Here is a 15,336-nt window from a genome sequence, read left to right as displayed (position 1 = left end):
GAAGAGGAAAACCATAAAAGGGAGGAGAGGCAACAGATTAGTGAATATTAAGGAATAACATACAAGTTGGTAGGTGGGCATGTAGTGATATACCTGTATGTCACAAATCTTGAAGTAAAGTGTTGAGACAAGAAAGAACAATGGCTAGAAAAGTCAGTGGGAATAAAAGAAAGAGAAGGCCAGTTTCCTGCTTCATAGTGTGAAGATGGGGGAATGAGGAGCTGCCCTTAAGAACAGATCAAGACTCATGCAGTCTTGGGGAGAATCTGTATTTCAGATAACAGAAGAAGGAAGAGGGAGAGTTCTAGGAATAAGGAGAGCCAACATTGGTCTTTCCTGGCAACAAATCAGAAATACCAAGGTGAATTGTGGAAGGGGGGGTGGGAGTTATAAGAGATCAGTGAGGGACAGAGTTCAATTTGGTTGAAAGCATCGAGTAGGAGGACTGCCCTGGCGGGTCTTGGAGGTGTGGGAACGGGGAAATGGAGGAGGTAATATGAATGTGTCTCAGTCTTCTATGACTTACCTACACGTGAGACCAATTCCCTAACTAACATCTGTTCAAATCTTCATGCAATGGGTTCTCCTCTGTGAAAATTAAAGCAGTATTAGTTAACTCTGTTCTCACATTATTCACTGCATACATATCAATATCTACACCTGTATCTGTAGGGAATACAGTAAATGGCAGATATTCTATTACTGCATGCTTGAAGAATCTGCTCCACTAACCAGTTTCCTTGTAGACAGACACAACCACATATCTAGTCAGAAAGAAGAAATCAAATGTCCCCTAAGACTTGCAACATAACAATGCTGACTAATCTTCACACCCTTCACAAGGAAGTACGGTTCGGGAAAACCAAGGCAATATTTCTTAACCAACCGACAAAGGTATTAGAAATAGCAGAGAGGTTCCTGAAAATGTAATTTCCTCTTCACTTTTATTGGGTGCCTGGATTCCTGGGACCAAAGATGCTGGTTGTATATTTAGAAATACCCAAAGACATAAGGTGGCAAGTACTCACTTGTAAAAAATCCTGAAAATTGCTGGGTGTTCTGTGACACTGTATGACATCAGGATGTCACAACCCTACCTATTAAATGCCACGAGCACTTTTCAGAAACAGAAGAAAAGTATGACAGTTTCTCAGTTGAACTAAGCCAAGCTCTCTTTAAATGGAAGCAAACTCCTGGTCCTTAACAATTAGTGCGTTTTCCTCAAACTCAACCTCTGCCTGACAAATTTTGGCAGCTTAGTCTCAGGAGGATTCAGTGCTAGTCAGAAGCTTTCGTCCATAGCTCTGTCCCCCTGAAGGCCATTATCCTACTTTGTCACTCTATTTCTTCTTCCACGCCCAGGCTGAGCTTCTTGGTTCTGTCCTATGGGGTTTGCATCCCTTTCTCTTTGAGCCCAAAGAAACTCATCCTGCTCCTGTTGCAGGAAACTCTGCTCTATCTAGTGACATTGGCCTGTGATGCAGCCTTGACTGAGAAGCCCCTCTCCTCATGTTTGTAATTGTTCATCCTGCACCTTTTCCCTCGTCATTTCCTGGTATCTTTCTACTTACACCTTAGTCGATCAAAACTCTATTAGTCTACATCCCTCTCAGCCTATCCACTCTCAACTCAAGGAGCTTTTACATGACAATCCCATTCAGGGATCACTATGCATATATTGTTAGAGGAGACCTAAGAGCAGCATGGCTTGGGGATGGAGGATCAGGCAGGGAAAATCTTTCAGTTTTAGAAACACAGATTATCTTCTCCCTTCTGCCCCCTACCTCCATCCATCTGGGACCTTGCTGTAGGTGAATGTTCCTGTGAATTCTTGAAGTGCTGCAACTAGAGACCCTGCACACGACTGATGTTAAGACGGATGAACAACAATAACAAGTGCTGGAGAGGTGTAGAGAAATCAGAACTCTTATACATGTTCCCGCCATATTTTGGTGGGAATGTAAAACAGTCTGGTAATATATCCACACAGATGGAATCTAAAAAAAATAATAACAATAAAACTTTTAAAATAAATAAAATTTTTAAAAATTGAACTTAGAGAAACAGAGAATAGATTAAGGTCTGCCAGAGTTAGGGGATAGGGGCTGGGTGAAACAGGTAAAGGTGCAAACTCCCAGTCATAAGACAAACAAGATCTCGGAGGTAATGTGCAGCACAATGACTATAGTTAACCCATACTGTATTGTTTATTTGAAAGTTGTTAAGAGAGTAGATCTTAAAGTTTTCATTAAAAGAAAAAATTTGAACTATGTGTCGCGATGGATGTTAACTAAACTTACTGTGGTAATCATTTCTCAAAATATACATATCTCAAATCATTATGTTGTACACCTTAAGCTAATACAATGTTATATGTCTATTACATCTCAATTTAAAAAATAAAAATAAGCAAAAGAAATTTGTACACATGAGTTCATATCAGCATTATTCACATATCCAAAAATAGGATGCCACTAAAATGTCAATTGATTCGTGAGTGGATAAAACAATGTGTTACATCATACAAAAGAATATTATTTAGCCATATAAAGAAATGAAGCACCGATACATGCTACAACAGGAGTGAACCTTGAAAATATTACGCGAAGTGCAAGGACCCTGATAGAAAATGCCACACACTGTGCAATTCCACTTATAGGAAAGGTACAGAGAGCCAAGAAGTAGATGAATGGTTTCCAGGGACTGGGATGAGGGGAGAACTATGGAAGGGGTTTCTTTTGGGAGCTACGAATTGTTCTGGAACTAGATCATGGTGACAGTTGCACAACCTTGTCAGTGTACTAAAAATTAATGACTGGTACATTTTAAAAAGGTGAATCTTATGGTACATGAATTATTTCTCAAGTAGAAAGTCAGTCCCAGTACACACACTCCTCCCCCTGAGGTAGGGGACATATGGGGCTAGATGCCCTGGAACAACAGCCCTCTCCCCGGCCACAGCCAGGCCTCAGGGGATAGTGCACTCTGGGGAAAAACACTTCTTCTGTCTGCTTCCTTTCCCTCTCAGAGTTGCTGATTTATGAAATTCCAGCTTGATAGAGCTGTTTGGGGGAATGGAGGGTTGGACATGATTTCAGGCTCTCTCTGAGCCCCACGCTCAGAAGAAATCACCCCAATTCCATCCCCACTTACTGTGCTTGGTTGTCTCAGGATGGAACCCTAAGATGTATCTGAAAGGCCAGCCTTCTCTCCTGGTGACTGAGGGGACCACAGAGGAGAGTTTGGGGCTTAGTATTTGACCCACTCATGCCCCTTCGGATTCTGTGGGATTGAAACTGAGGATGAAGGAGTTAAAATTTCCCTGGATTAGGCTGAATCCTAATCCTGAATCCCTGAATTAGGTGCCTTGTGCCCTAAAGTTAACATGGGAAACATAATAACCAAAGTTTCTGAGTCTGCCTTGAAGAACAGCAGGACGACCGCTGATAAGAGAGGTACTTGCTGACAGCCCCCCACCTGACTTAGCATCTTGTAGGAGCGTTGAGAAGCCAAAATGACTGATTGTAAACTTTAGATGTCACAGACTAAAAATCCACCGCATGCAACACGGAGAACACACAGTCACCCCTGTGCGGAGGACACTTAGAACTTCAGCCCCCAAGGCCACATGCTCCCCCGCCCCTACCTAAGATCCCAAGTAAAAACCCTTGCTTGTAGCTTTCCAGGGAGTTTGGGATTACAGCATTGGCTGAACATTCTCCTTGCTCAGCACTTTGTAATAGAATTCCTACTTTCTTGCAATATACCCGGGGTCAGAGACTAGTTTGCTGTGCAATAGGTGAGCAAACTTACTTCAAGTCCGGTAACTGGAGGACCTTATCTCTTCCTAGAATGCAGAAGAAAAAGGTTTTTGCATTTAAGCATAAGGAGGTATGTCTTATTAAACCAAGTGTCTCTCTAACACAGTCTGGGTAGTGGATACACATGCAGGGTCCTGAGCCAGACTATCTGCCTGGATATCTCACTGTGCAATTCCCTACCCCTAGTTACCTGGGCTTCTGTTCAACTGCTCTGTATATTTCTGTCATCTGTGAAATGGGGACAACAAAGGGACCTGCCTCAATGAGTTGTTAAAGATGTAAATGAACAAATATATATCCCTGCTCAAAGTAGGTATGCACATGAATACAATAGAACAGCATGCACATGAATACAATAAGCCTCCATTGATAAGAAATATAACCACTGGGCGGGCCCGGTGGCTTAGCGGTTAAGTGCACGCACTCCGCTGCTGGCAGCCCGGGTTCGGATCCCGGGTGCGCACCAACCCACCGCTTCTCCGGCCATGCTGAGACCACATCCCACATACAGCAACTAGAAGGATGTGCACCTATGACATGCAACTATCTACTGGGGGGCTTTGGGGAAGAAAGAAAAAGGAGAAGGATTGGCAATAGATCTTAGCTCAGAGCCTGTCTTCCTCAGCAAAAAAGAGAAGTATTCAGCATGGATGTTAGCTCAGGGCTGATCTTCCTCACAAAAAAAAAAAAAAAAAAAAACAAAGAACACCTTGTTCTCATTTTTTCTAATACGCATTTGAGCCAGATGTTCATTCACGAATCTGGGTGTGATGTGCTAAAGGGCAGAGTGACAAAGAAATGTTGTGATTCTGGAGCTCCAACAATTTATTTCTATCTCATATTAATACAAAATTTAGACTACTACCATGCAAAATGGCCCCTGGTTGTATCATTGTTCTTCTCTTGTGAGCATGTTCACACTGCAAGGTAAGTCAGCTTCCCACTGACCTTAAAACAACAGGCAAAATCGGGGACTGGTTGCAAGGGGGCAGGGGAGGTAACAAGGAGGACCTCTGTCAAGGTACAGCCTTTAGGGGAAGGCGGTAGATTTGTCTTCTCCACGTCCTGCTGGGACACCTCGTCAGTACCTCTCTACACTGAGAATTTGGGCTATTTTCCTGTTTATACAGGATAATTACTACAGAAATTGACAGGTGGAACAGCCCTTTTAAAACATTCAATAGAAAATGTAAGTTTTGCCATTGGTTCGACTTAGGCCTTAAAGACAATTCAATATCCAAGAGAAGTAAAAGGGTTATTTTAGGAGTTATTTCTGGGTGACTGTAGTTCAGAGCATGTGAGAAAGTGGGTTTTCACATTTATTCTCAATGGTACTGGAAAGGCACATACACGCATTTCATATGAGCCACTGATTGCAGAACTACAATTTTTTCTGCAGGTGAAAAGGAAGTACAGTAATAGAACAATAAGCATGTTTTTGTTCTCATAAATGTTTCATGTTCCTGAAGGTGACGTTTAGCCTGATTAAGAAATCAAAAGTTGATTCACTTGAAATACTAACCACACTGAGCAATGGGAGGTGGGCAGAGAGAGGTATATATTCAGGATCTCAGCATTCACCTCACACAGGCTTCCAGGCTCCCTACCCACCTCTGTTTCCTCCAGGAACACAGGTAAGTGCTTCCAGCTGCTCCAGCTTAACAACATGAATCATTTTTGAAAATTATAACAATGAGGCATTTTACATCATGTACCTATTCATTCTCTATGTTTGTATTTTACTTGTTCTTCCAGGGCAAAATTGATATACCCTCTTCATCTGATTTATCTTTTATCTAATGTTTCCTTCTAAGGAAGCAAATGCTCCTTTAGGAGCTCGTGTGGTGGAGGGGAGAGTGTGTGGCAGCCGCGGAGCCTTGAAGGAAAAGGCAGAGAGGTGCCTCATGGAAACTGGCTGGACGTTACCCACATGGATCGTGGTCTTACTATCTCTTATAAAACATTTTCTACCCATATCTAGGACAGCCAGTGAGGAAGAAAAGATGAAGATGTTCCATTAATTTTTCACAAAATTTCTAGTAATACTGATAATCTTCTAGTTATGAAATTTGTACAAGTATATTTAAAAAGGCTTGAAAAGTAGAAAGATGAAAATCTTTAGCTGCCAGAATGCCACAACCCAAATATAAGTCATTTCTTCTAAGAAAATTTCATTACACACCAACCTTGCCTTAAGTAAAGTCATTATCCAATGAACCTGATGCTTTTCCAGGAGTTCCAGATCACACCAAGGTCGCCATGAGTTCACTCAGTGAAGCAAACACCCACTTTGCAGTTGATCTGTTCCAGCAGCTCAAAAAATCAAACAAGGACAACATCTTCTACTCCCCTCTCAGCATCTCATCAGCGTTAGCCATGACCTACTCAGGGGCCCAAGGAAACACCGCACTCCAAATTGGCAAGGTAAGTGTCAGCTCCCTTTACGTTGACCGGTGTAGACTGATTTCTCTGTTGGCCTGTGTGCAGATGCTCACAGATCTGGCTGTCCCAGGGGTAGCACAGGAGGCTGAGCAAGATTCCCATGACTGGGTGAGCACAGGGTTGTGGGGGGCATATACCCTCCCCCAGTGTTCCACCCCATCTGTTTCCCTGTGCCTAGACTTCTTTCAGAGGTGGGACGAACTCCTACACTTGCCCAACAACCAGAGGCGAGGCTTAAATGCAAGAGCACTGGGAGAAGTGATGCACTGACTTAGCTCCATGCGAAACACCTTCACATGACTCCTCAGCCGTGAATCAGTAATGAATCAGGATTCTTTGAAGTGGCTGGTGATCCACCAGCTTTGCTGTAGTTTTTCAAGGAACAATGCTCACACTGAAGTTTTCTTTATTCTTTTTCCTTTGCTTCTATATTGTTTTTTTAGGAGGCAGGGCTGGTTTGGCTGTTTTGTTTTGTTTATTAGTTTGGGGTTATTTCTGTTTTTCTTTCTTTCTTTTAATTTCCTCTAATATAGACAGATCTTTTGAGTAAAGTTTTCTTGTCCCTCTTCCTGTTCCTTCCAGGTCCTTCACTTTAATGACGTCACAGACAGCACAAAGGGAAGAGCCTCAACAGCTCACGTGAGTCACGGAGCACTGGGGTCTAGAAGGAGAGTCACATATCCAAGAGGGTCATGGTTTAAACTGGGAATTTCAGTGAAAACTCCATTTTTAGGGGAAATTTTGGGCAAAATATGCTGGACAGACAGAGTTGTTTCTCATTTCATATCACATACTTATTTATTTCATATTGTTGTTTCCTGAGAGGAGATCAGCATAGTGAATAAGTGCATGGCTTCTGGAACCGGAAGCCTGGCTTCAAATTCCTGCCCTGTTGTTCATGAACAGGGACCATGGGCAGGCACAACTGCTCTGAGACCCGGTGCCCTCATGTCAGTAAACTGGCAGTAATAAAAGATCTACCTCAATACATGCAAACACACGCAAAACAGCACTGCAGTGCCTGGATTACTGGGTACCTGATACATGTTATGTGTTATTACTATAGAAGAGTAAGTAATTAAAGCAATTACGATAAACTTGATAAAATAATATAATGTTACTTAACTCAAAGATGGGATTAACAGGAATAAGTGTACATCCAAGTATATTTTGCAAAACAATTGCATGAACTGTATAGTTTATACCCTTAATAGCATAACAGTGTTAGCTAGCAAGTGGAAGGTGCTGGATTCAGACAGGCCTAGCTTCAAAAATTGGCTCTGCTACCTTATGTCTCTTTGGAAAGGTTGTTTCGTTCTCTGAGCTTTCTTCTTTTCATTTCAATTGGACTAAAGACGTAGACATACAGATGTAAAGCCTTAGCAGTTTACCAGGAACACACTGTTCCTACACTTGGAGTATGACCATCATGAGTGAAGAGACATAGATCACACCCAACAGTCTCACAAGAGAAAACCACCTAGGAATGTACAGGGCTTCATGTCATAACGTCATTGAAACACACAAATTCAACATTCTCATACCATTGATGGCTGTTAAAATGAAAATGGTTCTAGCCCTTAAGGAACTTATGTTTAGCTGGGAAGCTTAACCTAACCATACGTACTAATTAGAAGACTTTCTAATAATGGAATGATGCTACATTTGTACCTCAGAAGAGAAAGGATCAGGTTATTTAGAGCAGAGAAAAAGAATTTCCTGGAAGAGATTGAATGTAAAACTTTTGAAGAATATTTGAGGTAAATTACACCAATATCAGGGAATAACAACAAATGTCATTCATGGGGTTACCAAACTTTAGGGATGGCTCTAACATAGTTACTTGGGTTTATTATTTACACTGACAGAGAATGCAATGAGCTCACTTTTTGATGTTTGAAGGTTGAAAAGTCGGGAAACGTGCATCACCAGTTTCAAAAGCTTCTGACTGAGTTAAAGAAACCCACTGATGCCTATGAGCTGAACATCGCCAACAGGCTCTATGGAGAAAAGAAGTTTCAATTTCGTCAGGTAAATTTCACTGGCCTGTCACAACTTTAATCTGCTTCCTAGGTCCCCTGTCTCCCAATCACCAAATGGAGGAGAGTGAGCAGATGGGGCTGGCTGACCCACATGGGGAGCATTTTCCCAGGGTGCAAGGCTCCGTTGCCACAGCTATACCCAATGGAGTGTCCTGGAGCCTGACAATTCACCAAGAAAGTGTGGGTTTAGGGGTTACTTTATTGTCAAAGGGCAGATTCAGTAGCAGACTAAGTCATCAGGTGCCCCTAATGATCTGACACCATTCAGTCGCATAGTGTGAATTTTGGTGGGCAGTGACCCAGGAAGTGTATGGTGAATGGGATACTGATGGTATGGGCAGGCTTGATGAGTCCCTGGGGAAAGCTGGGGAAGTACCAGGGAATACTGAATGCCAGGATGGAAGATATAAGCCAAGGTGAGAACCTGAAAGAGCTTACTACTGGAGAGGAACACTAGCACACCATCCCCTTCGGAGCAACCTGCTTTGCAGTTTCCAACCCACAGCCTCTTCTCCTCCAGGCTTTGTCAGGTGGTATTGCCCTTCAGAGACCTCATTCCTTTGCCAGGCTATACTTGCCATTCACATTACCCCCACAGGCGCTGTATAAAAATGCATAGGAGCAAGAAATGTAGATTTTTTTTTTTTGAGTCTGGATTCCTGTGTTATTTTGTTAAGACTGTAAATAACTAACTTGGGAATACATAGTTAATAATAAACTACTCTTGATTCTTCCTTTCTTCCTCCCCATGTCAAAGGAATACATGGATGATGTTAAGAAATTTTACCTCGCCAGTGTGGAATCTGCTGATTTTATAAATGCCGCAGAAGAAAGTCGCAAGAAGATTAATTCCTGGGTGGAAAGCCAAACAAAAGGTAGAGTATGGGAGATCACCCATAAAGGAACACATTGAGTCCCCGCTGTGCGTGAACCCTGAGCTTGACCCTGCGTGGGGTGCTGTGAGAGGGAAATGACATGAGTTTGCAGAGAGGACAGAGGAGGGCACTGTAGATGGTAGAATGATCTAAGTCAATGTGGAGAGAAACAAAGGGAACTGGAGGGGAGGCACAGGACCAGCTACCTGGAAACACTGCTGGAGATCTGTGTTTGCTCATGACCATGGATGACAGGATCTTTGTGAACCTCAAGTCTCTGCTCAGACCGCATCCTGTGTTCACATGCTTTACTTTATATCAGAGCCTTAACTTCTGTATACGGTTCCCTAAGAGAAACATTAGAAAGGTTTCCCATCTCCTTTGTTAACTGGCAAACAAGCAGCTCTCCTGTAAACTACCCTCCTGGCCACCTGCAGCTGGAACTGCCTGCTCACTTCTCCATCCCACATCCTGAGGGGTGATCCCAGCTGTCGTCCCCATCCAAGGCAGAGAGCTTGACAAAGTCTCCATCCTATGAACCCCTATCCTACCTCCCACGCCCATTGTAGGTCAAACCTACAGCAATTCAATGTGGAGAGTGAAGAGGAAGACCCCCCGGGGAATCGTTTCAGATAGCACAGGGCATGTGTTTCAGATCATAGAGTTCATGCCATTTGTCCTAAAAAATAATCAAGGCCTACTTCCTCTGAGTAGTGAGCCCACACTTGGAAAAAAACAGAAAAGAAGGAAGGGAGGGAGGAGTGAGACCTGGAGGTATGGAGAACAAAGGAGGGAGGGAGGGAGCGAGGGAACTGATTATGTTGAAGGGTAGCTCAAATCCATTTATCCATATTCACTGTGAGATGGCCGAATTCACCCACAGACAGAGATTCTGAACACCTTTCCAGTGGCAAGAAGGGGCGTCCCCATCAGGGGTAACTCCATCAGGCTGGTGCCACGAGGAAAGCTGCACCTTGTGAACTATTGGTCCCAGGGTCCCCAAAGTGGTGACTTGTGTGAATAGTTAATGATCAGTTGTAACTTTCAAAGCATCTTCCAGACAAACCACTTGTACTTTAATTACAGACTTTTGTTTTTCTTTATTTTGCAGGAAAAATCAAGGATCTCTTTCCCCCTCACTCTCTTAGCTCCGCCATTCTGGTTCTGGTGAACGCGGTCTATTTCAAAGGGCAGTGGGACAAGATATTTTATAAAGAATATACAGTGGAGGAAAAATTTTGGCTGAACAAGGTATTGTCTATAATTTATTTATGATAATAGTGTAGTTATATATGGAATGTTAACTTTAAACTCACATGTGGGGCCGGCCCCGTGGCTTAGCGGTTAAGTGCGCGCGCTCCGCTGTTAGCGGCCCGGGTTCGGATCCTGGGCGCACACCGACGCACCACTTCTCTGGCTGTGCTGAGGCCGCGTCCCACATACAGCAACTAGAAGCATGTGCAGCTATGACATACAACTATCTACTGGGGCTTTAAGGGGAAAAAAATAAATAAAAAATAAATAAATAAAATCTTTAAACTCATGTGATAAAATGTAAAATTGCAGGTAGAAAATAGAATTTGTCATGGCTGTATTTTCCTCGTTTCATTTTTTTTACTTTATTTAGTTGGGAATACTTGAAGAAACTGTTCTGCCTAATTCGCTAATTTCTCAGATCATCTCTTAGAAAGAGAATGTGTTTGGTATCTGAATGGTATTATCGTTTTTTGACTTATGCTCACTTGGCATTGTTTGCCACATTAATTACTGCAGGATACCAGCAAATCAGTGCAGATGATGAAACAAATCAGTTACTTTAATTTCACTGCACTGGAGGACATGCAAGCCAAGATCCTGGAAATGCCATACAAAGACAAAGATCTAAGCATGATGTTGGTGCTACCAAATGAGGTAGATGGTCTGCAGAAGGTAAAATCTTGTACTTCCAATTCTTCTTACTATTGCCTGATTTCCTAGTGGTACAATGCTTGTACGGGCTGTTCATGGAGGTGGTGCTCACAGATTGTTGGTGATGTCTGGCAAGGCTCAAGAACACAGTACTTTTCTTCTCTGCATACAGCCTAAAGGAGAATTGTTAAGGAGAACCTGGCAATATGTTTCATTCCAAAAAATAAATATCTTAATTACCACAGTGTAATATGGAAGAATATATAGAAAATCTTAACATCACAAGTCCCATTGATACTCTGGCGAAACTATGAAATGTCACTTCAGAAAAAAATATACCTAAGCACATACACGTTATCTTCTGCACCATAAGAACCTCTGATATATTCCAGCTGTATTCATTTGAAGACAAGGAAACTGAGACTCAGATGAACGTGACACATGGAAAATATATGCAAATTTACTCATAAACAAAACCCAGCAAATTAAAACAACAATGGCTACCCTTCTGCGTATTAAATCACAGCAGGTTTGTGGACAGTGGGAAAATAGATTTATCCTGATGACTACTGTTCAATTTAGAAGTATTCTGCCCCTAGGAGCTCAAATTCATTCTGGGGCGGCCTGGTCGCATGCATATCGGTTAATTTTCCGCACTCCGCTGAGGCGGCCCGGATTTGCAGTTTTGGATCCTGGGTGCAGGCCAATGCACCGCTTGTCAAGCCATACTGTGGTGGCAACTCATATAAAGTAGGCGAAGATGGGCACGGATGTTAGCCCAGGGGCAATCTGCCTCACCAAAACGGGGAGGATTGGCAATGGATGTTAGCTCAGGGCTAATCTTCCTCACACACACACAAAAAATAGTCATTTGGAGCCTCATTCCTGTGAGAGAAGAAAAAAGGAATTTTCTGCTTAGCACAGTTATAATGGTTAAAGTTAATGTGAAAAATACCAATAACAATATTTGTCATACTAAGGACATTCCAAAAATGGCCATCTACAATTACTATAATAGTCAGTGATGATGCTGAAGTTGCAGTGAACTTGCCACACTCAAAATATATATGCTGATAACACTGGAAATTGGAGATAGATCCTCAGGGAAAGTAATATGGCAACACATGTGGAGGGCCGTTACAATGTTCGTACTCCAGCTCAGCAATCCCCATTATCAACAACATCCCAGTCCTAGGATTTTATCCTAAGCTAACTAATGTCAACAAGGCAAAAGCTTTTGGACAGAAGTGGCTCAAAATAATGCAAAATTCAAAGCAAGGAACAATACTGCATCTTTGTCTTGCCAATAGTTTAGCTTAGGGACTGGCACACAGTGAATGCTTAAAAAACATCAAGTAAAGATATACACATTGAATATCAATTCAATGATAGTATTATGTAACAATTAAACTTGATAGAGAAACACATAGCTATATGCGGAAAGTTTACAAATAGGTCAAGCAAGAAAAAGGAATAAAAATAGGTTGTTTGCTAGAATTGCAGTATGTGAAAAATTAGGTACAAAAGGACAAGAAAAGACTATTAAAAAATGAAACATGCAGTGGGCTGGCAGCTTAGGAAATGGAGACATATAGCTCATATTTTATGAAATAATTTTATTTAAAGGTTCTTTTGTTTTATACATATGATTATATATTACATGAGATTCCATTTATTTCATAGGTATAATACAGAAGATTCAGTTTATTATCTATATACAGTTCTTCCATATTTACATTTACTGATTTTCACATGATTCAATCCAATGTTAAGCTGTGTTCACTGTCCACTGAGAATCACTTCACTGTTCCTTTTGTCCATTGTCACAGCTTGAAGATAAACTCACGGCTGAGAAATTATTAGAGTGGACAAGTTCACAGAATATGAGAGAGACACTCGTGGATTTACGTTTACCTCGGTTCAAAGTGGAAAAGAGCTATGACCTCACGAACACGCTGAAGTCCATGGGGATGGTGGACGCCTTCAGTCCACAGGACGCCAACTTTTTGGGCATGGCAGAGAGTCGGGGTCTCATGGTGACAAAAATTATACACAAGTCCTTTGTGGAGGTGAATGAGCAGGGTACAAAGGCCGCAGCTGCTACAGGCACAGGAGTTGCTGGTGCGACATCAGTACCACTTTATGAAAGTTTCCATTGTGATCACCCTTTCCTGTTCTTCATCAAGCACAATAACACCAACTCCATCCTCTTCTTGGGCAGAGTCTCTTCCCCTTAGATTCATTTAGCCTGCCACCAATCTAGGGGGATGTTTACAGTTGTTCTGATATGTTGATGGCTAGAAATAACAGGTTCTCTTTACCTTTTTTCCTTTCCAATCTCATACTCATCACTAATGATTCCCCATTGGACAAAATGTTCAAGATAAGATAAAATGATATTTCACCACTGTACCTTCTCCTAAATTTGAAATATCGTATCTGCTATCTCAAAAATTATATCCACTAATCAAAGTTATTAACCTGGACACCCACATTTATTTGAATTTAGGTTATATCTGGGACCATTACATGTCTAAACTTTGTAATTTTATGAAATACATTATCAATAAAGCAATGACTTTCTTGTACTGTTTCTTGATTTTCCTTTTTTTTTCTTTCTCTTCAACGAAGTATACGTGGCCCACCACACATAGGAAAGATAATTCAGAAATATATTATCACATATAAAGAAAATTCAAAATAGGAGCAGGGCATGATGAGGCTGAAGAGTAGGTTGCTACCAGAACATAAAAGGTTTTACAGCTCACGCTAAGAACTTTCTATTTTATCCTAAAACAAATGGAAAGCCATTACAGTTTTTGTTCATTTCTCATCCAAAGAAGAGGCTGAGATCATCGTTTGTGAATCTTTAAAATACACCTCTGGCTATTATGGTGTAAAATGACTAGAGGAAAGAACAGGGAGTGGATACAGGGAGTAAATTAATTAGTAAACTATTACAGTGTCAGGAGTGGAGACTGAGAGAAACAGATACCTGTGAGAATTATTTAGGAAGAAAAATCCATAGAATTCTGGCAGCGCATTATATGTGGCAGAAAGGTGAGATAGAAGCCAAGAATGATGCCCAAGTTTCTGGCCTGACAAACCGTTTGGATGGAAATGATTTTGTTTTGGAGACAAGAAAAGACCCTGGATTTAGATTTCCACTTGTTGCATTTTACCTTCTTTTGAGACATCCAAATGGAGTTGTCTAGTAAGCACTTGAATACATGAATCTAGAGCTCAGATGCAGGATGTGATCTGAAGCTCTCAACTTGCAATGCTCAATATGAAAGATTTAGAGTTACTGAATGAATATGCTAACTGTAAAATGATAAAAAAAAAAAAAAGTGTCTAAAGGCAAAAGCAGATCCTAGGGAAAGAGTCTAAAGAGATAAGAAAGAAACACCTAGAACTGACCTTGAATTATGTCAATATACAAAGGTCAGGAATTGACTATTTTTATTTTCTAGAACACAGCTTTTCCTAGGGGGCTGTATTCATTCCAAATCCTTCCCAGTCCTGAATCCAGCTCCTCTCTGAAACCATGAATTTTGGAGGATTTGAGCAAGGTCTAAATTTTCTTCAGTAGAATTCAGCAGCCCAATAACAGAGCAGAGGAAGGAGATGTTTCACCACATAAGTGTGAGACTTGGTCAAGGGAACTGACAGACTGGCAAGAGAGAGGGTAACATGAGTAAACCAGGCAGGGAATGGGCTGGGAAGGGAAGGCAAGAGGCAGTTGCCTTGATGAACTGAGAGGCAGTGGGGTACGTAATGAGGTTGAAGAACAGAAATGATGGGAATGAGTTTGTGAGAAATACGAAAGGATCAGAAGTTTGACTTAAGATCTGGGATTTTGAAGTGTATTTTAAAATAAAAAAATTTAGGTAATAAACAAGCTCAGAATGTCACTATGGTGTGAATTAATTTGTAACAGTTTGATGAAGTTGACTGGTATGGTTTTGGGGGATTTGAAGAATTGATTGTTAGAATGCCTTTAGACCATAACTTTCAATGACTTGTTATTTTAGTTGGATTTTCAAAAGGAACTTTATAAAAGCAAACAAGTTAAGACAAAGGCTCAGAGGCATTTGAGTCATATCGGGTGGAGGAGCTGGGTGACATCTAGTTCTGAGAACTGAGAAGCTTTGCCTATATTCTAGGCCAGTCAGAGAACCAACTACCCCTGCATTGTGGCCGCATGTAAGAGGAATTAAAGGCAAATTCAAATCTTTTCCCTTTATT

The 15,336-nt window shown here is 41.4% G+C and overlaps 1 protein-coding gene across 3 annotated transcripts; it reads left to right on the top strand.

Moving 5' to 3' along the window:
• The first annotated feature begins 6,065 nt into the window (after positions 1-6,065).
• LOC131415180 (serpin B3-like) lies at positions 6,066-13,376 on the top strand. Of its 3 annotated transcripts, none has more exons than XM_058556597.1 (7): positions 6,066-6,245; positions 6,846-6,902; positions 8,166-8,294; positions 9,063-9,180; positions 10,292-10,431; positions 10,954-11,109; positions 12,918-13,376. In XM_058556597.1, the coding sequence occupies exons 1-7, from the start codon at positions 6,081-6,083 to the stop codon at positions 13,323-13,325; spliced, it is 1,173 nt and encodes a 390-aa protein (XP_058412580.1). In that variant the 5' UTR covers positions 6,066-6,080; the 3' UTR covers positions 13,326-13,376. The 3 variants fall into 3 exon arrangements, with proteins under 3 accessions (XP_058412580.1, XP_058412579.1, XP_058412578.1); XM_058556596.1 differs by having other exon boundaries at positions 6,081-6,245; positions 11,017-11,109; XM_058556595.1 differs by lacking the exon at positions 6,846-6,902 and having other exon boundaries at positions 6,081-6,302.
• Positions 13,377-15,336: the final 1,960 nt, after the last annotated feature.

This window comes from Diceros bicornis, chromosome 16, assembly GCF_020826845.1.
Source record: "Diceros bicornis minor isolate mBicDic1 chromosome 16, mDicBic1.mat.cur, whole genome shotgun sequence".
Classification (NCBI taxonomy): domain Eukaryota; kingdom Metazoa; phylum Chordata; class Mammalia; order Perissodactyla; family Rhinocerotidae; genus Diceros; species Diceros bicornis.
Note: the sequence above shows the minus strand (reverse complement) of the source record. Positions and strands in the feature narration are given on the sequence as shown.